Genomic DNA, 25713 nt, shown 5'->3' on the forward strand with positions numbered 1-25713 from the left:
GGCCGCGATTTCTGGTGATCTCCGTCGTGCAGGGGAGTTATGGGCCGGCCCACTTTCTTTGCGGTTCTCGGACTACACACTTCTGACATGAATGAGAAGGAACAAGTTCACTTTTAGTTAGTCTCTCAAGTGAGCCCTCAGTTTCGAATCCAAGTGGTCGATATAAAACCCCAGCAATCCCAAATAAAGTGATCAAACTCCACAAATAATTAAATTCTCCGACTCCAAAAAAGACATATTTTTGTAGGATTGTAGTAGTTGTACACATACATACGACTTTACCTATGAGGCTTAAGATCTCGGATGATTTCAGCTCCATCGTTGCCCAAAAGGCCAACCTATACTTGGCAACCAAAAGTGACCTTTACATGAACCTGTAAACGAATAGCTCGAACCACGTATGCCCTGTGAGAAGCCTCAACCATAGAGCTTTTTTATCGTCCTTGAAAAATATCTCAAGGTATCAAGAATTTTAGTACAAATTTTTAGTACGTAAGGTATCATATTTTTTTAGTGTAAAAAGTATAATATATTGAGATACTTTTTTAAAGATAATAAAAAACTCTCTATCAATATGGTGACCGATTCGGCACGGCCTGCTTCCGACTCTTCCGCAACGACCCGCAGCAGCTCCACCCTGACTCGGGCAACGATGCCCTCCTCTTCCGAACCAGCAAGGCCTCCGCCAAGACAGAGTCCTCCCCGCCGGTTGCTGCAGCCTTCCGGCCGCTCCCACGTAGCACACGCCTTAGCCCCTGCTCACTCTCCCCGAGATGCTTCACCTGCATCATTGTCATGATGAATCATTTGATCCTAAGTCTTATCAGATAAAATGAACATCGAACAAGAGATTATCGCCTATCAACCCGTGGCTTGTACCTTGCAGAAGAGCGAGCAGTAATCATGGCGGAACGGGAGGGGCCGCGCGCACGCAACACAGGGGTTCTCTGTGCTGGTAGACCGCTTCCTAGCTGTCCGCTCATTCAGGAACACCACCTCGTGCTCGCTCACCATGTGTGACTGCATGAAGAGTGCATAGCGCAGGATGTGCCACAACGTGATCCCTTGAGCGATTAATTAATGATAAGCGCATGAAAAGAAAGGAATCTATACTCTCTACATAGTTCATGGCCATCACCAATTTAGTACTCCTAAAACTTAATATGAAAATATACGACATCATCACCCAGTGCCCAGTGGCCACTAGCAATTATCAAGTACATGCAAGCATGCCACATTATTTGTAATTCAATATATTATATATAGTTCAACATACGTACAAACATGTCAACTCATTATCCAATATTATTTTCATCATATATCATACATTTATCCCACAATAAAGTGCGGGCATCATCTAGTTTAATGGATATTGGTACTCAAGTTTCATTCTCAATTGAAATTTGACATTGACTATCCCATGCAACATTTATGTATTGTCATGTTTTAATAGATTAATTTCACCTTCCCATTACAAATGTTGCATCGAGTGTTCAATCAAACACTTGACATTTTGTAGCAAACAGTCTATGTAGTTCGTGCCCACTAACAATAAAGTATTAAAGTATTCCTAAATCTTAACATGCAAATATGTCACATCATCACCCACTAGCCAGTAGCAATTGTTAAACACATGCAAGTATGCCACATTATATATATCTCAATATATTATGTAGACAACGTATGTACAAGCATGTCAGATTATCACCCAATATTATTTTCACCATATTTCAACATTTATCCACATCTCAACAACATTCAACATACACACACAAATACCCCACAACATGTGGGGCATCATCTAGTAATACTTAGAGATTGTTTAGTTTGCAAAAAAATTTTGCAAAAACATCACATAAAAACTTTAAATACATATTTGAAGTATTAAACTTAGTCTAATTACAAAACAAATTTCAGATTCTGTCTGGAAAACACGAGACGAATCTTTTGAGTCTAATTAATCCATCATTAGCACATGTTGGCTACTGTAGCACTTATGGCTAATCACGTCCTAATTAGACTCAAAAGATTCGTCTCACTATTTTCTCCATAACTGTATAATTAGTTTTAATATTTATATATTTAATGCTTCATTTAGATGTCCAAAGATTCGATGTGATGTTTTAGGAAAAAATTTTGGGAACTAAACAGCCCCTTAGGCCATGTTTCTTTCAGTTTGGGATTATTATAATTCAGATTATTAGGAGTAAGCTAAAAGAAACACACAACTTATTAAAGTAACTTATTATAATCTGAAGTCCAACTTATTATAATCTGATAAACTCATTTAGATAGCTTTTTCCTGTTTATTGGGTAAAAAATTACCCACATGACACCCCACTCCTATTTAGACTTGTAAACCCAATAATCTACGCTCTAATAATCTAGAAAAGAAATAACTCACAACTTATTCTACTATAGATTATAATAATCTAGTTTACAGTAATCTAACTTAATAATCTAGATTATAATAATCTAAGCCGAAAAAAACAGGGCCTTATAACCATGGTAGCTAGCGATCGTTGTTATACCTGCACGCCGGTGCAGTCGAAAAGCTTCAGGTCGTCAACACGGACGACAAAGCAGGATGCGTACTTCCAAATCTGTATTATTTTTGTTCCTCCGTGTCAGGCTAAGTATGAGATCGATCGAAAAGAATTTGAACATGGGGCCGTACGTTGACAGGATAGGCCAAAAAGTGCAGTATATTCAAACAAGCGTCACATTCCATCATCATTTTTTTAGATTAAGAAATTTTTTATTGATCTTAAATGATTACATCAAGGTGATACATTTCTATCATCATAATATCGATTACCTGTAGGATGTCATGGGAGGCGTCATGGGGGAGGCAGTGGCGGCAGAGCGCGGCAACGCAGTCGACGCAGAAGTGGTTCTTGTCGCTCTTCCGCTCCGCCGCGTGCACGCCGCACGCGTCGAAGAACTCCTCCGATAGCAGGCTGCGTAGCCACTGCGGGGCGCCACGCATGGCCGCCGGCGACTGCATGGCCAGGTGAGGTCGTCGTCGACGGCGACGGCAGGTTGAGCTACCCGCTGGCAGCTCGTCACTCACCGCCGGCGCGCGCGGCGGCGCGGGCAGCGGTTTATACGTACGTGCTTAGCACAAAAAGTGGATCAAACGGGATAGGATCGAGGGAATGCAGGACCTGGGAGACGATCGATAGTCTCGATTCAAATTAGGATCGGAATATGCGGTGGTTCAGCATTGCCATGCGTGGTTGCGAGTGATATTCGTCTGTGTAACTGTGTTGCATGCATTCGTGCACCTCTCGTGCTTTTTAGTTTTCGTATCAAGCTCTAGGTCGTTCACTGTGACCTGAAGAGATAGAACAGAACTACGATATTTTTGGCGCCGTATGACCGGCCATTCGTGTAGGCCCAAGCCCCGAAGCAATGGCGCTAAAGGGTTTATTAATTAACAACCAAATATATATATATATTGGTGAAACTATTTAATACTTTCCTTGTGATTTGAAAGCAAATATTATAAAATAATACATAAAGAAAAATCACAAAATCAACTCAAAAGCCTCGCTAAAGTGACCCTTCCTATAAAAAAAATTTAGTTTAAGAACAAAAATCAAATTTATAAAATTCCGACCCTCAATAATTTTTAAAATGTTCAGTTTAAATACAAGTCAAATGATACACAGGTTCTTCTCAAAAAGAACTGTTGCAATATCAATAACCTATTTTATAATTTTTAACACAAAATTGTTTCTCAGAATTTTAGAAGTTTGAATAAATCTTTTTTAAATGATTAATATTTTTCATGGGAGGGAGCAATATTTGGAGTAGTATTGATCGTTACGGGTAAACATTTTTCATTTTTTTTTTGTTATACCCATCGTAACGCAAGTCTATCTTGCCGGTATATGTCATAAAACTTTTATTTTTTTCCTTTATATTTAGTATTATAAAAAAAGTGATTCCGAGGTACGTTATAAACATCACATATACCGCAGTTATCAAAAGTTAATAAATAAGACCTTTAACTCAGCTGGTCATCTTGCGTTAAACGCGAAGTCGCATGTTCCAGACCTGGGCAAATAAAATTAACTTTTGTGTTATTTATCTACAGAAAGAGTTAATTTTTATTTCTTTACACATTCTAATATTTTTAGTTCTTTTGTATTTTTTACACATTCATTCTAAATTTTTAGGTTTTTTACCTTTTTACCCGTCCTCTCTCTTTTTTTTGTTTTTCTACGCAATCTAAAATTTATTTTTTGTGTGTCTTTACACTGAATAATTTCTGTATAAACCTTTTATTTTTCTACACATTTACATTTTTTGTGTTTCATACCATCTGAAATTACACACAATATTTAATTTTTATTTGGTTACATCAAATAAAAAATATAGAAAGTAGGACTTACTTACCTTGGTTGAAAATGACATAACAAGATTTAGTGTATGATTCTCAAATCAAGTGTATCCTAACCATAATTACTATTTATGACTCAATGCATACTTTATTTTTAAATTTATTTTATTTGATCAATTGATATTAACTTTAGACATAGTAGAACACACTTACATTTTTCGTCAGTTAACACCAGATGTTTTAGTGCGGTAGACACTGCGGGCCTGTTTAGTGAGCTTTAGATTCTAAGAAATAGCAGATTCTGGAAAGACTCTGGAACCTAGCTTCTCTAGCTTCTAACTTCTTAGTTTATTTTTCAAAATCTATAACTACAAATTCTCAGAAGCTATGTACCATTTGCAACAGGTTCTGACAAAAGCAGTTAGAACCTAATTAATCCGAGCCGCACAAAACGAACGGACGTATGGAGTTCTCCACAGATCTGGGGACGGCTCCGGTCTTCCAGACTCCGGCGGTGCCCGGCTTGCCGTAGCGCTGGTGCCCGTGTGCGCCAGTCGCCGTTCATCTCGCCGCCGACGACACCCAGACTCCCGGAGCTCCGGCTGCCCGCCGCGCGGAGGAGGAGGCGTGGTTGGAACGTGGCCACTCTGTCGCAGTACGTACTGAGATTTTCTGGCCTTTCTCCTGCTTCCGCTTCATTTGTGATTTAGGGTTTCTATGTTCGTCGCTCCCTGTAACTTCAATGCCGGCTTTTACTATGCTCCTCTCTCTTCGTTAGGTGCGTTTGAATAATGTGAAATTTATGGCTCGCATTTCTTGTTTTCTTTGACGTCAGAAAGTGATAATGGTCGCAATTTGCAGTTGCTTCACTGCAATGGAGTACAGTAGAGGCGGTCAGGAGGGGCATCTGAAGAATCCAGCAAAGGTGAACAAAAAATTAAGCCTAAGGTGTTTCATGAAAAAAACCAAATGGTATATTTGCAAACGTAAAATAATGGCATTTGGAGAAGATTCTTCTTTGCGTCAGGCATTTGAATCACAGGGTTGGGGTTGGTTAGTTTGTTTTCACGGAATCTGTCACTTTCTTTTGAGGTTGTTTAAAGTTTTAGCTTTGTATTAGAGGGGTGGAGTTTGGGGTGGACCTTGGGTTTTAGGCTTGAGAGCTGGGTTTTGAAAGGTGATGGTGTTGTCTCCAGGTCAAGTTTTTCTAATGTTCTAGATGCTGTAAGCTGGTATCCTAGCAGACAAAGCAGGGCTCTAAGCCTTCTCTCTAAAAAAAAATATTTTGTGAATAAAAAATTTATATATGTATTCATAGTGATTTAAAAATCAATACTGAAAAATAAACTTTGGTAAAAAAATCCCAAAATTAACTTTGAATTTAAGGTTAAAAATTCAAATTTTAGTTTATAAGCATAAGCATAAGCGAAAAAATGAAGATAGTATGGTTTGGAACTTCATCGCTATTTCCTTTTTATTGTTTTCAGGAGGTCTGGAGCTATGTTGCATGGATACGCGATACTGGTATGGCTATCCGGATACGGCGGTACGGGGATATGGGAATTCTTAAAATCACCAGTGCGTCGATATGGCTAATATACATATATATATATATATATATATTAAAAATGAAATACATGAAACTAATGGGTTCAAAGACCCTAAAAGATAAGTGTATTTCAGATTTAACAAAGTGACATGATTTAGATTTTGTTATTATCTCATAGAAAATTAGAAGAGACTTTACACCTTATTTTCTTAGGAATTTATGTTGGACTGTACTTTAAATGGGCCTTTGAATGATTAGTTGCTGACCCACGTATCGAAAACGTATCATAGAAGTATCAGAGAAGTATTGATAATTAATTTTAGGGAATTACTCACCGATGTGCCGTATCGGATACATATCTAATACCGGAACAGAGACAATGTGCCATATGGGTGCATTGCAGGTCAGGAGGATGTGGGAGGTGTATAATTTGCTTTATCTATTTTTTCCATCTTAATTGCACACCAATTATGTATTGGATTTTAATCAGATATTCCAGTGTTACTATCAACCAATTAACTTTAAAAAATATAATCATAGTGCTACATTTCTAATCTGTAAATATTTTGATGGCATAGAACCAAAATTTCCTTGTTTTTAATCGATACCGTGGTCCATGTCCTTCAGTTCATTGCGAACAATGACCTGGTGAAGCAGGGAATTAGCCATTATGGGGTTTATAATTGTTACCGTACCTGCAACCTACTATTGGAAGGGCGCTGGTGGAACAAACTGTGCACTTCTTTATAATTAATAATATGAAATCTACAACACAAAAGCTAATAAATTTACTAGTGTAAATATGGTCAGCATTGTGATTCAAAGATCTTGAAGTTGGTTTTTCTCCATGACACTTTGCAAGATTTGATGGATATGTAACATTTGCATGCCCACCTGTTGACCCAAAACCGGGAGATGCCGGTCTAACCGAAAGAAAATCTTTCTACACCCTAAAAGCTAGCCCATGAGATGAAAGACACATTTCCTTTTTAAGTTGGTGTCACTCCCCATAAACTTTTAATAAGACTATTTCCAATAATCTCCCCCATCACACATTGGTGCCCCTTAACACTGACCAAGCTCCACACACGAACACATGCGGACCTCAACCCATGGTTCACTAACCGGCCCAACACCACCCACATATACAAAGGTAAACCATCAGTTTCAATGATCATATGGGCACCAGTCCTTGCCATAGTCTAAATCCCCTTCACGCCTTTCTTAGCTCGGTCCTTCCCCGTTCGTCTTGTCTGTTCGTCTCATCATGTGTTTTCCAATGACCATGTTCGTCTCATCATGTTTTTTTTTCCAATGACCATGTGACATGTCACACAAAAAACATGCATACTTCAAATCTTCAATACAACTCAGTTTTTGTGTCCTCACATCTGTATTCTGCCAATGAATTGTGAAAAGGTAATTATGTTCATGTTTCTAAGCTCCACTCTGCTCCTTTCCATTAATTTCTCCAGCCCTTATGTCTTCTCCGAGGCATACATCGCATACAGATATGCATTGAAAACATTCCTTTTCCTGCATTCGCAGTCACATTTAGGCCATGTTTAGTTCCCAAAAACTTTTTTAAAAAATATTATATTAAATCTTTGGACACCTAAATGAAGCATTAAATATACATGAATATTAAAACTAATTACATAGTCATGGAGAAACCAGACGGATCTTTTGAGTCTAATTAGTACGTGATTAGTCATAAGTGCTACATTAACCAACATGTAGTAATGACGGATTAATTGGACTCAAAAGATTCGTCTCGCGGTTTCCAGGCGGAATCTGAAATTTGTTTTATAATTAGACTACGTTTAATACTTTAAATGTGTGATCGTATGCATCGATGTGATGTTTTTATAAAATCATTTTGTAAACTGAACATGGCCTTACATGGGTGCAGAGAAGGCTGGGAATTTGGATGCGAAGCAACGATGTTTATTGTGAGATCAGTGTTCGGCAGGTCAGTCTGATAATGCAGCGTATCTGTACCACCAGTACACCATTTTGTGCAGGTGGATGGCGGCCTCTCTGAGGCGTGGACATGTTTTTTCACCAATGCAGATCTTTGCATAGATCAGCGATCTGCGTACTGAAATGAAGTATAGGAACCCAAAATGAGTAAGCTAAAATTAATCCTTTTGGAAGTGTCGTACTACCTTTTCTTGTAATAACATCATTTTGCTTTCTTGAATAATTGCATATGTGTTTCTTGCTTCTTCAGTTTTATATTGCGTGAGTGTACGGTTTGATTCTATAACTTGTTACTCAACTTCCAAAGTCCTAACAGCACCTAAATTTTTTTTGTTGCATTGCTGACAAGTGGATCCTACTGCAGTTTGTATCGGCCTGTGGCAATTTGTTCCGATGAAGTATACTGCTCTGATCATCTGATGTCCTTAATGAGGAGGGAGATACGGGTATTCTTTAGGACCATTTCGCCTGTAATCACATCAGCATGACACCATAGAACGGAGAACTCTCTATCTGAACATTTCAGGCTAAGGTTTTACCTCTTCTGAAACTTCTGGTGACAATTTCTTCTGCATTTTTTTTCACGATCCAGGTATATATAAACCCACATCAACCTCTGTCAGTCTGCTGTTTGTGGTATCCTACATTGCATGGACTATCTGATTTGAATTTTGTATGCTTTCAGAACAAGTTAAAAAAGCAAGCAGTTGTGCCTTTAACAAGGGAGTACAAAGCAGCTGGGTCATAAAAATTCAGGACAGGATCTGTTACTCTGTGCGTGCACTGTCAAACAGATGCAATCATAGTGTTCATAACCACTGGCCCATTCAAGGGATGAGCTTATTTAAGAGAGCCACAGAAGAACTTCTGAAACTCCCAGAGGAAAAAAAAAGCAAAAGCCGTGATATTGTGGTAGTAGTACACAAAGACATTCCTTCGTCCATTGATCTCTAACGGGAGCAGCGTCTGATTGCACAGTAACCGACCTACTCAAGCAATCATGCGTGTTCCTTGCTTAAAGGACGGCTTTGCTTTGATTTGCTTTGCAAGTCTTGATCCCTTCTTGTTCCTCCAATGGCAAACAAAAGCTATGGCTTACCAGCACTTTTGAGTTAGAGATGTGGTTATTATGTGAAGAACCATCAATTTACACGTAAGAAAATTATAAGTGAAGCTGGTATAGCCAGGGGCGGATCTATCCCCGGGGCTCCCCCTATCCGATCTGCGCCAGTAAAGTCCCTCTTAGCCCCTGCAACAAAATTCCTAACATTACTGAAGAGAACGAAGGGTTGGAAGTATTTTCTTTCATCCAGCCTCTTCTAATATATTTTTTCTGGATCCGTCAGTCAATGACAATCGCCACGATGGCATCTGCGGTCACATAGTGTTTTTGTTCAGTCAGTTTTCGCTCTTGTTTCTATGTGTTTTACTACCATAGATCGTCAGTGGACAACTGAGTAGATCACAATAATAGCTACCAATAAATGAGGTCGCTGCTGGTTTGCTGGGGTAGCACTTGACAAGGAGAGACCATTCAATTTTGGATATCATTTTTCTGTCAGTGGCCAGCTGCTAATTAGTTCGGCGTTTCATGCAGGATAAATTAGAAGTGCACACCAAGAAGAGGAGTAACTATAACCATGTGATGGACCGAGGAACTTATGATACATCATGTGTTTTACTATCTCTCTAGGTTAGAAATACTAGGACAACCCAGGTGAGGAATAGTACTTCTTGCTGCTGTAGCTTGGACTTAAAAGGCCAGTCATGTGCTGAACTGGAGCTACTTGATGTGCTCTCTTACCTTCAGGATTAAATAAGTTGCAACTTCCTTCATTGCAGCTGGGTTTTATCTTCAGTTTAATTACCCTATGATTCTGTGAGTCGTCTTCTCTGCATATTATAAACAGCAGAAGAATAGAAGCTAGCATCTGCTGCCTGCTGGAAGTAAAATATTGCTAACACACGTTCCAGCATCAAGACAACAGTAGTGGAGGTGGGGACCTTTGGAGCAAGAGTTTAGGGCCGACGCATGGCTCTCCTTGGCATGAAGCATGAAGTAGAGATTTGCTTCGGTCAAATAAAAAGTAATAAAAAGTATCTCGGTATCAAATTATTTCTGATCGTTGGATCTAACAGTGCACATCCTACTCAGCTAGATTCAATGGCAGGAAACGATTTAGTACCTCGGGGTACTGGTACCTTGAGGTAATTTTTATTGGACCAGAGCAAATCTCTTGTACATATATTGTACGTATACCTATACTTTTAGATTTACCGTATACATTTAAAGAACACTTGATCATGTTTTCAAATGTATACTTCAGCGTACTGTTCCCAACACAAAGAACTGTGGCCCCAGCACTGTCAGTCACAAGTGAGTATGAACCTTTGATAGCAAGCTGATTCAAACTTCAGTCATGGCACCTTGAGTTTGCTACTCATTTGGGTTGCCTGGCTTTTAAGGCCTTCAGAAGTCTGAGCTTTTCGAGTAACTTGTGCAGGTGCTTTATACATGGATTCCCCTTTATTTGGGTGGATTCAGTTGGATTACATCACTACAAAGTGAGCCCAAACTATACCTGAAAGCTGAAACAGAATTATTTCAGGATCAGGGATTGGAAGGATGGATTCAAGCTTTATACAGAACATGTTGTAATGTCGCCTGAAAAGCTTGCGCACGGTTAGTTGCTTTGCTTACAACTTCAGGTTTGATCTTTCTAAAAAAAATTTAAATTCATAGTATGTAATCTCTAAGCCTGCAGAGTTGCTAACTACAATGTGCACAAATGGGTCAAAGATGCTGGTCTTAAAATCGGAATGGTTTCTTTCAGCTCATTCCAATGTACAAACCAAGTCCAGTCAAGCCAGAGGTGGCTCAAAAGAGCATTACAGGGATAACATTTTCGGGGAAGCAAAAAGCCATTGTTCATGATCGCGAGCTCGCAAGAAAAAAAGCAATGCCGGTGATGATGACGATGGTACATCACTAGTGGATGGGTTGTAATCAGCAAGTATGGAGTAAATAACTTGAAGCTGTATACCTGTATACTGAATTTCTCATTTCAATGAAACTACGAGGACGATGACTACTCATCTGCTGCTGCCTTCGAAGAAAAGGCGCCAAAGGATGAGCAATGAGCACGCGAGCGTATTGCTCATGATTATTCAATCGCCCGGCAGGCCTGTACTGGGTCGTGGCAATATTCAAATCCAGCAGAGACGATCTGTTTCTGAAGACCATAGGCAATTGTTGATACACGTGACATCCAGTGTATCCATATATCATCTCTCTGAATAACCTGTCTATTGAAAATCCGCCTCTCAGTTCTACGATCCCGATACCTGTATCTGAATATGTTCCTACTCTGCTTCAAAAAAAAAAATCAGGCGGTTTTTGTATTTAATTACTGGAAACAATGTTCTCAAAATAAGCCCTTGTTCAACATTTGAATTTTTGCTTATGCATATAAGACAAAATTTGAATTTTTAACCTTAAATTTAAAGTTGATTTTAGAATTTTTTCACTAAAGTTTATTTTCCAGACTTGACTTTTAGACCGCTAAAAATAGGTATATAAATTTTTTATTCATAAATTATTTTTTGGTTACAAATATGTAGTATGGTTTTTTTCTATACAACAGCCAAACAATCACCCCCTACACCCTCGATAATAATAAAACACTAAAATCGATCCATTTAGAGACAGAAATTGTTGTAGAATAGCTTTAACTCTTTAGAAGAAGAGAAACAAAAGGTTCGGGTAAACGCCGGTGTTCTTGGCGAAGCCATCCAAAGTTCCAAACTCCCAAGCCGGGGCAGTAGCTCACATGGCAAACATGCGCCTGAATTAAAGACGAGCCCAGCAGCAAGTGCCAAACCCGAACGCCTCCTCTCTTCAACGCAGCGCCCTAGCCAAGCTCTCTGCTCACTTGCCCAGCGGCCAGGCAGCCCTGCCTGCCTGCCTGCCTGCGCCCGGCGACACGCCGTCCCAAGCGAGGCGTCGCTCTCGCTCTCGCTCTCGCGCGGGCGCGGTCCTCGCTTCCTGTGATGCCATCGATCCATGCCAGGGGGGGCCATCGCGCTCGCGTCATGCCAATCTGTGGGTTGGCGGGCTCTCGCCATCCATTCCTTTTGTCTTTCCTTCACGGAGAGAGAAAGGGGAGCCTAAAAAGCCTCTCCCTCCCCGTCGAACACGACAACTCCAGGGAATAAACAACGTCGTCACAAGCACCACGGTGCAAGAACGCAATCCAAGCAAGCATGGCAGTGCAGCACAGTGGCTGTACATATGCTTTGCAGAAGATGCATGCATGAGAGCAATGGCGAAGAAGACCCAAAGATTAACCAGTGGACTCGAATGACTCGAAGCTAGGTTTAATTGGATTTGGACAGGGGTAACTGATAAGATTTTACACACGGCTATGCAGTTGATGGTGGTTGATTAATTAACACCCATGGGCAGTGAACAAAATTAGCGGGCAGAGGTTAACGGGACGGGGTTTTTTTTTACAGCTTGTAGATGATGAGGAAGCAGGGGAGCACCGCTCGCCGGTCGAACACTATCAGCTCGCCCTTGCCGGCGCGAACGGAGTCGTACTCCTTGCTGGGCACTGGCTCGGCGTCGGCGTCGGCGTCGGAGGCTGCTGGCCCATCCGCCACGCGCCCGGCGATCACCCTGCAGAGGAACATGGCCCGCCTGCCGGAGGCCGGCCCGCGCCCGTTGGCGTGCGCGCCGCCGCTGCCGTCGAACGTCCGGATGCGCAGCGCGTCCTCGCCTGCGGCCGAGGAGCACCCGTCAGGAGGCGCCGGGGAGAAGCGCATCATCTCGTTGCCGTCGGCAGCGCTGCGGGAGGCCCCGCCTGCCCGAGCGCGCACGGCGGCTCGGTAGTCCTCGAAGCGCGCCACGGCGCGCGCAGGGTTGTGGACGCGGAACAACATCTCCACCTCTGCCGTGAACCCGCCGACGCCGGCTGAAGCTAGCGCGGCCGGCAAATGCTGTGCCGCCGGAAGCGGGGACCACGACGAGAGGAAGATAATCTCGACAACCTGCCGCGACGAGTGCCCCGCCGGGAGCTCGGTGAGCGCCGGGACCGGTCCAAGCGGGCCAGGAGGAGGCGACGGCGGCACGGACGCCGCCTTAAGCCTGTGCTTCTTCGCCTTCTTAGCCGGACTAGACTGCTTCGAGCTCGACTGCGGCTTGGCCTTAGCCGACGACGACGAGACGTTCCTGTGGGCGTCGCCGGAGCTAGCGCAGCTGGAGCGAGGCAGAAGCAGGTGGTGCGGCTTCTTGGGCAGCGCCGTGATGGCCGCGGCGACGTCTCCAGCCGCCGTGGACTTACAATGGAACGACCGGACCCAGCTCCCCGCCGCCATCGGCCGGCGGCGGCGCGGCGGAAGCTTCTCCGGCATTTAGTAGAATGCGGACGGTGGTGTAGTATAGTACACTAGCCGGAGAGAAGTGGAGAGGAGGGCGTACGTTGTTTATTATGGTAGTAGTGTCGTCGCTGTTGCTCGGCAATTTGTATATATGCTCTAAACTTTGGTGACGAGGTGATCTGCTGATATACTGCTGCTGCTAGGGGATGCTTCTGGCAAACTGACCAGGTTGCGCAGCAGTCAGTGCATCAGCGGAACAGCTCATTTTATGGAATGGAAATTACTGTGTTTCTTCACTGTTTACCACAGATATCAACAGTGTTATTATAAGGTGGCGTAGCTAGGTTTATAGGAATCGTGTCGAGCAGGTAAGGTAAGGTATGGCTGGTTTTTTAGTTGCTGGATCCTCATGGCCAGTGTTACTGTTGGAACATCTTAGGGTCCATTTCAGGTCCGTTTAGTCCGCGAAATGAAAATTTTCTGGGTGTCACGTTAGACGTTTGATCGAATGATAAAGGGGTTTTCGAATACAAATAGAAAAACAAATTTCATAGCTCGTTTGGAAACTACAAGACAAATCTTTTAAACATAATTAATTTATCATTAGCACATGTAGTTAGTGTAGCACTTGTGACTAATCATAAACTAATTAGGCTCAAAAGATTTGTCTCACGATTTCTCGCCTAACTTAGTTTTCTTTTTCATTTATGTTTAATACTTTATTTAGGTGTCTAAAGATTTAATGTGATGTTTTTGAGAAAAAAATTTTGGAAATTAAACGGGGCCATCGAAGAATTGGCGAACGAATTTAGGAGGATTCGAATTTCTTAGGATATTTCCTATTAGACTCTTTTGGTCCATGGAAAGAAGATCTATAGGATTAATTGTATTCCTATAGTCAATTTTATAGGTAAACTGGGGGTTGACACGCACCATTTTATACGGATTTAGATATATCACGTATGGTTATATTTAATATAGTACTTTTAAATTTTAATTTTATAGATACTATTATATGTAAAAGTATATTTCATATATAATTTTTTTAACTTCAATTTCTATAAGGTTTGAATTCCATATACAACTCTTACATTATATTTGTATGTATTTGGATTTCATATACAACCATTAACTTCTATTTTCTATATATATATTTATATTTATATATATAACTATATTGATCAATCTATACTATTATAATATAATCTAGACATGTCATAATTTAACGGCTAAAATTATGTTTGAATTGTATATGCAACTCTTAGCTTATACTTCGGTAAGGTTTGGATTTTATATATAACTCTTAGGCCGCGTTCTTCAACCCCAATAAGTTAACTTATCACCCTCGTTTTTCGCATGCACACTTTTCAAACTGCTAAATGGTGTACTTTTTGCAAAAAAATTTTATAAAAAATTTGTTTTAAAAATATCATATTAATCTATTTTATTTGTTTTAATAATTAATAATTAATTAATTATGTACTAATCTATTACTACGTTTTTCGTGCCAGGATAAGTTAACTTACTTCCCACGCACATGAACGCGGCCTTAGTTAGTTTACTAGTATATACTAGAAAGAACATGCGGCTTTGCCGCGCGTAATTATGAGGAATAAGTTTTTTATTATAACCATTAATATGTACTAATATAAATTATCTTAAATGAAAAAATAGCGCGGGGAAGTCTATTTTGTCCATAATTTTTTATTATAAATAGGTGTAGATAAAATAATCTTTATTTTTTTACACGTTGGATAAAAATGATATTGGCGAAAACGTATTGCTAAATTGTTAAGTCAGTGATATTTTAAGACTGATGACATTGGCGAGTCATTTTGAACCGGTGTAATCATTTGTTTACCCGCGATAATATATTGTTTAATGTTTTTACAATGTTTTTTGTAAAATACTATTGTTTTTAGCTATTTGTGGCCATTCTGTAGCAAATATATGGCATGTATATTTTTTTTGCAACAACTGAATTATTTAGGACCATGCTATCATTTGTAAGAGTGAAGAACTAAATAAGAATCGAGGAAAAACTATAATGCCTCTCAAATGATTGATGTGATGGTGTCTGGAAGGTTGAGTACAAGTTAAATGAGTTGTGGATGGTAAGAAACTAAATACTGTAGAGAATATTTATATCTATATATGCATAAGTTTGGAATATTAAAAAACGTTATGTTATAATGGTATATTTGGATTTTTGTTGGACGTTTTTTAAATTTGTAAGTGACCTGTTTAGGTAAAAAGCATTCTATATAAAATGGCATTTAACCTACTTTAGTAATATTTTTTACTTTGAATATATATATATATATATATATAAGTTTTATCTATAAATTATTTTCTGTTTGTAAATATATTGTTTGTTTTATTTTCTTTTAAAGACCTCAAAGATCGGACGACGTAGATCAGGCCGCCACATGGCTTTGCCACATGTAATTTACATTATAGATCAGAAAGTTTAGTTTTTTTAGTGACCGTAATTATAAAGTGTACAATTTGTAGAATAATAAATAACAACAAATTTATATATTTTTTAAATTTCAGTGAGGTGAGAAAGTAAGAAAATGCATTTTATTTATTTAGCTATTTATTGAAATGTGGAAAATGATACATTAAAACTAAAATAATAGTCTTCAAAGATTATTTCATGATTGGTTAAAAATATAGAAATTGTTTGCAAAATAACCACCAAATGTTTTCCTTCTTATTTTTTTAATTTCCTTCAGTGTCACCTCTCTCTTTTATCTTTTCCCCTCTCTCTTACGGCTATCGGGAGCGGCGGCGGCGGGCGAGCGATGGGTCGGGAGTGGCGGCGGCCGCCGTGTCTCCGCGGAGATCTCGGCGGCGGCGCGTACGGGGCGCTGGCCGAGGCGGCGGCGGTGGCGGCAGATCAACACGCGTCGGGGGCGCTGGCCGGGGCGGCGGCGGTGGCGGCAGATCGACCGACGGCGAGAGCTCTTGCGGCGCGTCGGGGGCACTGGCCAGGGCGGCGGTGGCGGAAGATTGACCGACGAGGGCGGAGCCCCGACTGGGACATCAGCAGAGATCGGGCAGCGGGCGGCCAGACCTCGGCGGGCACCAGGTGACTTCGGTGGCGACGGGTCGGGGGCTGGCTACGGCAGATCGCAGGGGAAGCGGACGATCTCTGTAGGTTTAGATTTTATATAAACCTTTAACTTCTATTTCTATAGGTATAATTGTATTTTGTATATGACTAGATCAATCAATCAATACATTTATAATCTAACAACTAAGATCATTTTATTTTTTAAATTAATATGGTAACTTTAGCCAGCAGAGTGAACGTGATGTTTTTTCTTAGCAATCTTTCTAATATGATACTACCTCCGATCATTAATGTCTATCGTTACGACCGAGCGTTATAGGTAAAATAAAGATATGCAATAATTTGTATGTCTGAAACGTCATATATAAATATATAAATGACCGCAGATGATAGATTGTCTAATAATTTAAATCAATGTAAAAATAGGGACGCATAATAAGAAGAAAGGAATAGCAAAACATACCCGCAGGCCCAGGACTGGAAGGGGTAAAAATCCTATGAGAACGATTGGCTTGAATTGTCTTTTTTTTTTTTGCAGGTGATGATTGCGCGGTTTCCAGCCGTTGTTGTGTTAATTAATTTTTAATGCTTGGTATTTATTGCGGAAAACGTGAAACACTAAAAACAGTCATACATGACGTATTCTAGTTTCATTTTATTACTGCCAAGCTCTTGGACCCTTTCTATTTATACTTATAGGCTAAAATTTAAATTTTTAATCTTAAATTTGTAGCTTTTTCACTGAAGTTTATTTTTCTAGCCAAGCTTTTAGATCGCTAAAAATATGTATATAAAAGTTTTATTTAAAAATTATTTTTCATTTGTAAATATATTATTTGCCATTTTCTATTAAAAAGACCAACCATCACCCCTGCTTTGCAAATAGAAACCCGTATTAGTATGCTACTGCTGTATGCTAAACGGAATCTAACTTTGCAATGAACTAACATGTCCGTTTACTCTCTGACATGAAACGATTGTAAATTTCTAGAACTCTTGCATTGACATCCACTAAGTCTCAGCAGCTTGAAATCTAGACATATAATGATCTAGTGGTTAACATTTTTTCTTATATTAATGTGGTAACTTTTAGCCTCTAAAGTGAATCCGATTGCTTCTTTTCAAACTGTGTTTACAATAATACAGATACAGATAAATAACCAACTGGTTGGACCTCTTGAAATTTTCCCTTGGCTCATTTTTCCCTATAGTGGAATCCAAGGGCTTCTATTCATGTTTCATGTGTTTTCAGTTCTTATGGAATTGAGAAAATTTACAACTTCAATTCCTACGTTTTCATGTTCATTTGTTTTGTCTATCCTACATTTCAAATGGGCCTTAGACAACCCAGAGAAACGATCTCTTCAGCATGTGTTGCAGAATTTGCATAGCATGCCTCTATAGCCGTTATTAGGATCTTTTGCAAATTTACCAGCGTTTTTTTATATTATAAGGATGTCACTCGAATGCTAATTATAATGGTAATGTAGTAATTTTTAGTATCAATTTACAATAACGATTCAAAAAATGATAAATTTATAATTATCCTTCTTTATTATGGCCGTTTCCAATCAAATGGATTCTCGTCCATTGAGAAATATCTCCAAATGATATATTTGTAAGTAAAACATATTTTGTAAATAAAATATTTATACATGTTGTTGTTTGCGAGTAAAAAACCAAGTTTGGAAGATAAATTACGATGAAAAATAACCCAAAATCTAATCTAAATTTAATGTTGAGAATTTAAATTTTAGCTTATAAGCGTAAGCATAAGTGAAAAGATTAGGCTTTACTTTTTTTTTCTACGTTTGGATGTTTGGCAGTCCTACGTTTGCAATCATCTCTGTGGCATGGAGCTTCTTATCGTGGTTATTGAATCTTGAGTATTTGGATTCACTTATACTGTAGATGTCGTGGTTGCCCAACCCAAATTTGTGTGGCATTATCGTCGCTACCTCGACAGCATATTAGCTTCCCAAGCTCAGCGGATGCCTCCTGCTTCGCTCCCATCTTCCACTCCTTTCTTTGGTGCTCCCGCATCACGGCGACTAATATTGGCGGCATCACCATAAGGACTGATGTTGGACTGCCTATGAGTTTCTCTCTCTAACAAGATCCTAACGAGACATGTGTGCCCTTTATAGGACATGAGGAGCTCTGTAGGGACGTACCTAAGGTAGTAGTACGATGCTAATATGGAGGGTTAGAACCACTCATCATGCTACTTCATTGTATATGCTCTCAGAGCATAGCCTTGCCTGTGGCACAGAAGCCCCACCCTCAATTGTGCCATATGTATGCTTCATCTCCCAAGTGACAGAACCATACTTTAAGATTAGTGAAATTGTTAGGTTTTACAGTTCTCAATAGGGTCGTATTGGTTGGGTCCATCCCATAGAATTTTTCTTCCCGCATTTTTAACAGTGAAGATATATTTGTGATCCTATCTGTACGATGTGTGCATGAAGAAGGATTGATTATGTGTCGATAGTTTATTAGACCGTTCCTAATGAAAATTTCATTCTCACTACATAGAGTGTAATGTCATAAATAATTAGTGATGAAAGATTAAAAAAAGGCATATCATCTAGATGAAACTATGTCTATGTTGTTTTTAATGCAGTTTGTCTCTTACATGTATTGTCCTGAAACAACAAAATGAAACAAATACATTGTATGTGCAATTTCAACCATCAATTTTTTTTTTTGCTTAGGTGGCACACTTAGAAACACAAAAAACTAAAAATTTCCACTAGAAATGACTTTACTACTCCCTTTGTTCAGTGTTTAACTCTTCGTCTTATTTAATTTTTTTACGATTAATATTTTTATTGTCACTAGATGATAAAACAAGAATAGTATTTTACACGTGTCTTTTGAGTTTTTTATATATTTTTAAATTAGATGAATGGTCAAATGCTGGTCATGGGAATCAAAAAATAAAGTTTTTTAGGATGGATGTAGTAATATATATTCTCTCTAGTTCCATAATTACTACAGTTTTATACATGTGTGCGGTTATAAGTTTAAAACTTTAACTCACAACAAATTTTAAACTTAATTTCAAAACACCAGTAGATGTGTTTTTATAAGATGTATTTATTTAATTATTTTTTGTGTATACTTTAGTAAAATATCACAGTAAAAAATAGATTTTGGAGACCACGCCGTTATTCAAACCAACAATAATTTTCAAATTGGGGGGCAGTATGTAAACCTAGCTAACATTGATTGCTGATATCTCATATTGTACTTTTTTATGACCTTGATGACAAAATTTGTTGCTCAGGCCGTGTTATCACATTGAATCTCAGGATATTTAAATAAAGCATTAAATATACATGAAGGTAATCGTGAGACGAATTTTCTTAGCCAAATTAAGACGTGATTAGCCATAAGTGCTACAGTAACCAATATATGCTAATGACGGATTAATTAGACTCAAAAGATTCGTCTCACCGTTTCTAGGCAGAATCTGAAATTTATTTTATAATTAGACTATGTTTAATACTCTAAATGAAATATTTGATGTAATGTTTTTACAAATTTTTTTTTGCAAACTATATACGATATATACGAGGCCTCAATGTGTAAACTTCAATCCGGCCGGTACGCACGCACACTCTTATCTCAGTTAGCGATGGACTCTACCAGTACGTGTTACTGGGTACTAGTTAAATGCTGCACTAATTGTCGTTTGGTTTGCTAAATGAATGAAAAATCCCGATTCGGCTTTAAACGCGAGATATGGCAATGGCCGTGCACAAAAAATTAAAAGCAAATGTCATCTCACCCTGATAGGTCGTTCCCGCGACCCCACGCTGCACCGATGCACGCACGCGCCTACCTACGATCATCAGTACTACCCACCCATCGTGTTCACTCGGAGCTATTCCTCAGTCCGATTTTCGTGTCTAATGTTTGACCATTCGTCTTATTTATTAAATTTTTAAAAAATTAAAAAAAATAGTCACACGTAAAATACTATTTATGATTTATTATCTAATAAAACAAAAATAATAATCGAAAAAAATTTGAATAAAACGAAAAGTCAAAAATTAAAAATAAAAAATTAGTTTATTTTTGGAACGGAGAAGAACTACGTACGTACGTACCCCTCCCTCCAGAACACAAGGCACGCACACCATGGCACTGGCACCACGTACGCCCAAGAAGCACGCACGATCGGCGCAACACAAACAAACACGCACTCTCCGAACCCTCCAACGCAGCTATCTTGGGTCGTGAGATTCCGCGCGCGAGCCACCGTGTGCCGCGCGCGCTCTGCACACGCCGCATGCACCGCTTCGCGTCGTCCGCGCGGTCGAAACTCCTCCGACTTAACTTCCCTCTTATTTGGTGACCGACGTATAAAAGTATGACCGTATTTAAAATTGTAAGTGGTGGCCAGTCAAATCAAAGCACGTAAAATACAAAAAGTCAATACTATATGATTAATTAAATACAGAATATTAATTTTTATACACTTAAAAATTGATTAATCTAATTTTTTAAAGAACTTTTATTTTTTTATAAAAAATACCCTAGTTAGCAATTTGAAAAACATAAGTACGATAAACGATAGAAAAGTTTTACTTCGGTGGCATTTGCGAACGCAGCCTAAAATTAGACGATCCATTTTCAGCCGCGCGCGAGACCACATACGTCGTCAGGAGCCTTGTCGTTCCGTCGCCCTCAGCCCTGTCCCCAGAAAAACGTTACGCAACGGCAAGCCCGCGGCCGTGACATCGACACCAGAGTCCAGAAGCACGCGGGGGCCGATCGGCCGGCGAATCGCGGTATACGTACGTACATCGATCGAGATGATCGCCGCGCGGCGCCGATCGCGCTCGCCCGTCCGTCCGTCCGTCGCTTGGCGTGTCGCGTGTGTCGGTGCGCGCGGTGGATCATATCGTTTCGTTAATTGTCTCGTACGCGCGCGCGCACGAGGCTAGCAGTTCGCGAAGCCATAGCTGTTTGGCAGAGAGGTTTTAATTTGGCGAGAAGTTAGGCTGGAGGAGGTACGCGGTCGAGAGCGGGATTAATATTGGATTTAGCTAGTTGCGCGTAGGTAGGTACTCCTAGGTAGCTATGAGTTCTTTAATTTTAATCAGAGTTGTTGTTTTATCTTGTTCTGTTTTCTGGACATGCATTAAGCGTATGTTTAGGACCCATGTGATCAAGGTTGACATGTCTTTATCCAATTGTTGGCCAGTGTAGCTAGCTAGCTAGCTAGCTTATCTTCCCATAACAAATCTCTACAATAATGGGATAGTACATATGCTTGAGTAGACAGTAGACAGAGAGAGAGACATTAACAGAGTTTAGAAATTAGAGTAGAATGCACGTTACTTCTTTGAAAAGCAGCAGAATGGCTCATGATTGCAGGTGCGGATTTACATCTGTATAATATACCGATCGGTAAAAGACATACATACATATGGACTCAAATTGGCCGCGTTACTGTCGTCGAAGGTAAGCTCTCCTTTTCAACTTAATTTGAAGTTTTGAAGTGGCGCTACAAGTTGGTCGGGCATGTACGTGTTTGAACAAAGGCAAAATGAGTAAGGTGCGAAAAAAAGTGATCTTTCTCTTCGTTCGCAGGATCGCGTTCTCCCCCCGCACCTTTTAACACAAACAAAATTCGCACGAGCCATGCATACTTGCGCCCCATTCGGTCCCACGACCGAGGACGCGAGGTTAGAAAGTAAACAAAAGAAACAACACATGGCATTTGTATAGTCCAGGACGAATGATGATACCGATATGAAACTAGCAGAATGTGGGGACACGCGAGAATATTCACAAAAACCCGAGTTAAGAAGAAAAAGCTTCGAATTTACTAACTAACTACTGGTCAGCACCAACAACTGTCCCGTCCTACACGTTCAAATTTGAAAGTTCAGACAGGGTGAAAACCGAGCCGAAGGATTACGCAAGAGAGAATTAATTGATTATTAGCGACAGGAGGGAAGCCACGCAAAGCGTCGGAGTCTGTAAATAAACTCGGCCCAGAAAGGCCAAGTTCGAGGGAAGAGGCTGAGAATTCCGAGGCAGTTGCTGGTAAAACGCGGCCCAGCCTTTGCGGGCGGTCGCTCGCGAGCCGTGCGTTTGTACGCCGCGGCCGGCAGGCAGCGCTCGTGGGGTGCGTGCGGAGACGTGCCAAGGTTTTTGGCCCACGGCACGGCGGTGGCTGCGCCCGCGGCTGCGTCTGCCTGGAGCGCCCTGCCCGATGAGGGGGAGGGAGGGGGAGGGCCTCGATCTGTGGGGGGAGGAGCGTCGGAGGCCGATATCCCCGGCGCAGCGCAGGTGGATCGCTGGCTCGTCGAGACGTCAGTGTGCTGCAGCGCTGGCCGTTTCTTGCAGATGGAACGTGGAACTGTGGAAGTGCTGCTGATCGATGACCGCCTTGGACGGCTGGACGCGACCCCGCTCTGCTCGTTTCTGTGATGTAGTAGTACCGCTCTTTGGGCCAGCCCCCTCTTGTTTTTTTTACTCCTGCATACTGAGAAGCGAAGTGGTAGCAAAGACGAGAGCCTGGAAAAAATGGGATGCAGTATTAGACATAAACCACACTTTTGTTTCCGTATATCTTTAACCATTTAGGCTGCGTTTGCATTTAGTTGATTCCGCCGACTGTAGCACCTATGACTAATCAGCACTAATTAGACTAGATTTGTCTCACGATTTTCTTATAATTGTATAATTAGTTTTAATATTAATATATATTTAATGATTCATTTAGATGTTCAAAGATTCGATGTAATGTTTTTTAAAACTAAACAGGGCTTTAGATTACTTTAAGATTTGTGCGTCTATAGTACACCTTATCCTCTTTCCTTCTCATTCTTTCCGCCCTTTGTCTTTCGCCACTCGATGTCTGCTCCACAATCGTACCGGGCATAAAACCCGAAACTTGAAGATTGTACCCGAAAAAATCGATCCCGAACCTGGAGAACCGAAACTCGATGCACGAATTGTATTTGCGAGTTCCAACTATAAAAACCTGAATTTATTTCAGGTCAATCAGTTTGTGCCTCAAGTACCTGAAATACTTGACTAACCTGAAATATAAGTAACAATCTCTTGCTTTATTCGGTTTAAGCCTAGCCCAAAAGGTAAAATCACCAGCCCACACTCACGCAGCCCACAAGGAAGACAAGAAGTCACGTACAACCCACAATATCTTGCTTTAACGTTTTAACGTATGACTTGAGATAATCTGTATGGTTTTACAACTGAAATATTGCTGAAACAATATTTTTTAGAAAAATAACACTGAGTCACTGCTATTTTTGTGTCAAAAGACATTCACCATATTTGTTTTCAGTATGTAAGCATTGTTTGGGTTATAACGATTAACCCGAAACCTAAACCCGAGTTGGTGGCAATGGCGGATCTACTGGGGGCTGGCGGGGCTCCAGGCCCCCTACACGTCAGATCTCCTTTGTAAAATAGAGGAGAGAGGAGAGAAAAGAAGAGAGGAGGAAGAAGAGCCCCCTAACCTTCGAATCCTGGATCCGCCACTAGTTGGTGGGTACCCGAAATATCAGGTCTTAAATTTTTTCACTAATTTTGGATATTGATATTGGAAACCCGAAATTTAAAAAACCTTAAAAACCCAACCCAGAATTTGTGGCTAAGCCGAATGTTCAGACCTACTCCAGAACACCGAATGGACCTGCCCTATCGTTTTGTTTCATCTCATCCTTTTCTTTTGCTTTTAAGATCAAAAGTTTGCAAGATATTGGTTCTAATATTTTTTTTATCATATGTGATTTAACAATTCCCCAAAAGTGGTTCTTGGTCACAGCCTTAACTGTGTCAACGACGAGGGGTTGGACGTTGTCACTACAGGAAATCTCACATTAACACAGAATGTCTAAATTACGATGAAAGAATATACGGTTAGAGAAATACGGTGGAAGGGTAACATGGGAAGTTTGCTAAGTAAATATATGTATTTAGATTAAATTACCTTTTAATGTTATAAAAATTAAGTGCGCAATATTTTAAGGGTTATTTTTATGAAGACAACGTTTCGTGTCCTCTAATTACAAAACGGCTTTTTTCGGTTATCAAATATGCAATTTTTGGTGATCACGCCAATCTTGATTAAAAACAACGCAAGCGTTTTCTTTCTCAAAAACAGAAAAGAAAAAAAAATATAATAAAGCGAAGTGCACCTCGTCATCGCGTCTGCTTGCGCGCATGGCTACCGCATCTGCCTCGCAGCCGGCGAAGGCCCACGTGACGCAGGCGCCGGCGAAGTCTGCGCTACTTGGCGGCGTTGGGGATCTGGACGCGGCCGTGTCCCTCCGCCTCCACGCCCTGTTCCTCCCGGTTCCCCGCCTCCTCCTCAAGGCCCTCGAGGTCGCCGGCGACGGACGAATCTGGCTCCCCGTCCCCATATCCCTCCTCCTGATCTCCACCACCACCTCGTCCAAGGTATCCCCTCTCCTCGCCGGCCTCGTCGCGGGCCTCGTGCTCGACATCCTCTTCGTCGGCGTCGCCAAGCTCATCGTCCGCCGCCCGCGCCCGGCCTACAACGCCGCGGACATGTACGTGGCCGTCGCCGCCGACCACTGGTCCTTCCCCAGCGGCCACTCCTCCCGCGCCTTCCTCGTCGCTGGCTTCCTCGCCGCCGGTGGCTTCCCCAAGGAGGCGCTCTTCCTCTGGGCGGCCGCCACGTCGGCGTCCAGGGTTCTTCTTGGCCGGCACTACGTCCTCGATGTCGTCGCCGGGGCTTGCCTCGGGGTGTTCGAGGCCTGGCTCAGCTCTTTGTTGTTGACGTCGATGTGTACTCGCATCAGCTTCCTTGTGTGCTAGCTATTGTTCTTGCACGACTGGGATATAGTAGTAGCATTTCCGTCGCAGTTTGCAATTTTATGAGCGGTTCAAGTTTAGCGAATGCACTCTGTACTTAATTCTTGAATTGGGCATTGTGTGAAGCAGCGAATGAGTGATCACCTCAATTACTTCACGAAAATTAGCTAATGGGTAGAATGGTTGCTATAGAAGTGAGTACTCTTCATTTCTGATCGATGCAGATAAGCTATGATATTCTAACGTTGTTAATCTGAGTTTGACTGACCTCACATAGGAAATGTGTTGTTGAGAGGCTGTTCATTGCTTATGTTCCTATGCATTTCATTGAATAGCATTGCATTGCTAGGTATTCCATGGCAGATTGATCTACTATTTACGAACTTAGGAGGGGGAAGAGTTATACTGTAGCAGTGCATGAATGGATCATTCATCAATCATCATCGATCTCAGGTCAGGTCAGTACTCCTTATATCCAGTTTCAAAGAGAAGTGCCTATTGTTCCATATGACTATATAATCAATGAATTGGCAGATAACTATGCTA

At 40.8% G+C, this 25713-nt stretch overlaps 3 protein-coding genes across 4 annotated transcripts; 1 reads left to right on the top strand and 2 right to left on the bottom strand.

Moving 5' to 3' along the window:
• Window positions 1-223: 223 nt before the first annotated feature.
• Window positions 224-3263, bottom strand: LOC102709539 (protein RGF1 INDUCIBLE TRANSCRIPTION FACTOR 1-like). 2 transcript variants are annotated; one of them, XM_006648847.3, is made up of 4 exons: window positions 2819-3263; window positions 2532-2603; window positions 880-1020; window positions 224-782 (listed from the first exon to the last, which is right to left on the bottom strand). In XM_006648847.3, the coding sequence occupies exons 1-4, from the start codon at window positions 3005-3007 to the stop codon at window positions 570-572; spliced, it is 615 nt and encodes a 204-aa protein (XP_006648910.1). In that variant the 5' UTR covers window positions 3008-3263; the 3' UTR covers window positions 224-569. The 2 variants fall into 2 exon arrangements, with proteins under 2 accessions (XP_006648910.1, XP_015689081.1); XM_015833595.2 differs by lacking the exon at window positions 2532-2603.
• An 8888-nt stretch (window positions 3264-12151) lies between these two features.
• On the bottom strand, window positions 12152-13497 carry LOC102709818. The gene has a single exon (XM_040521092.1). It carries the CDS (start codon window positions 13290-13292, stop codon window positions 12390-12392), a length of 903 nt encoding a protein of 300 aa, XP_040377026.1. The 5' UTR covers window positions 13293-13497; the 3' UTR covers window positions 12152-12389.
• Window positions 13498-24491: 10994 nt separating this feature from the next.
• Window positions 24492-25310, top strand: LOC102721518 (probable lipid phosphate phosphatase beta). Its single transcript, XM_006647575.3, has one exon. The coding sequence runs from the start codon at window positions 24553-24555 to the stop codon at window positions 25168-25170; it is 618 nt and encodes a 205-aa protein (XP_006647638.1). The 5' UTR covers window positions 24492-24552; the 3' UTR covers window positions 25171-25310.
• Window positions 25311-25713: the final 403 nt, after the last annotated feature.

This window comes from Oryza brachyantha, chromosome 2 (assembly GCF_000231095.2).
Source record: "Oryza brachyantha chromosome 2, ObraRS2, whole genome shotgun sequence".
In the NCBI taxonomy this organism is placed as follows: Eukaryota; Viridiplantae; Streptophyta; class Magnoliopsida; order Poales; family Poaceae; genus Oryza; species Oryza brachyantha.

Excerpts from the sequence above, each read along its gene's own strand:
- LOC102709539 (XM_006648847.3), bottom strand. The coding sequence starts at position 3,007 with ATGCAGTCGCCGGCGGCCATGCGTGGCGCCCCGCAGTGGCTACGCAGC. Across the intron at positions 2,604-2,818 it reads CCTCCCATGACATCCTACAG|ATTTGGAAGTACGCATCCTG; the intron begins GTAATCGATATT and ends AAAATAATACAG. Across the intron at positions 1,021-2,531 it reads TCGACTGCACCGGCGTGCAG|TCACACATGGTGAGCGAGCA; the intron begins GTATAACAACGA and ends CTCTTCATGCAG.
- LOC102709818 (XM_040521092.1), bottom strand. The coding sequence starts at position 13,292 with ATGCCGGAGAAGCTTCCGCCGCGCCGCCGCCGGCCGATGGCGGCGGGG.
- LOC102721518 (XM_006647575.3), top strand. The coding sequence starts at position 24,553 with ATGGCTACCGCATCTGCCTCGCAGCCGGCGAAGGCCCACGTGACGCAG.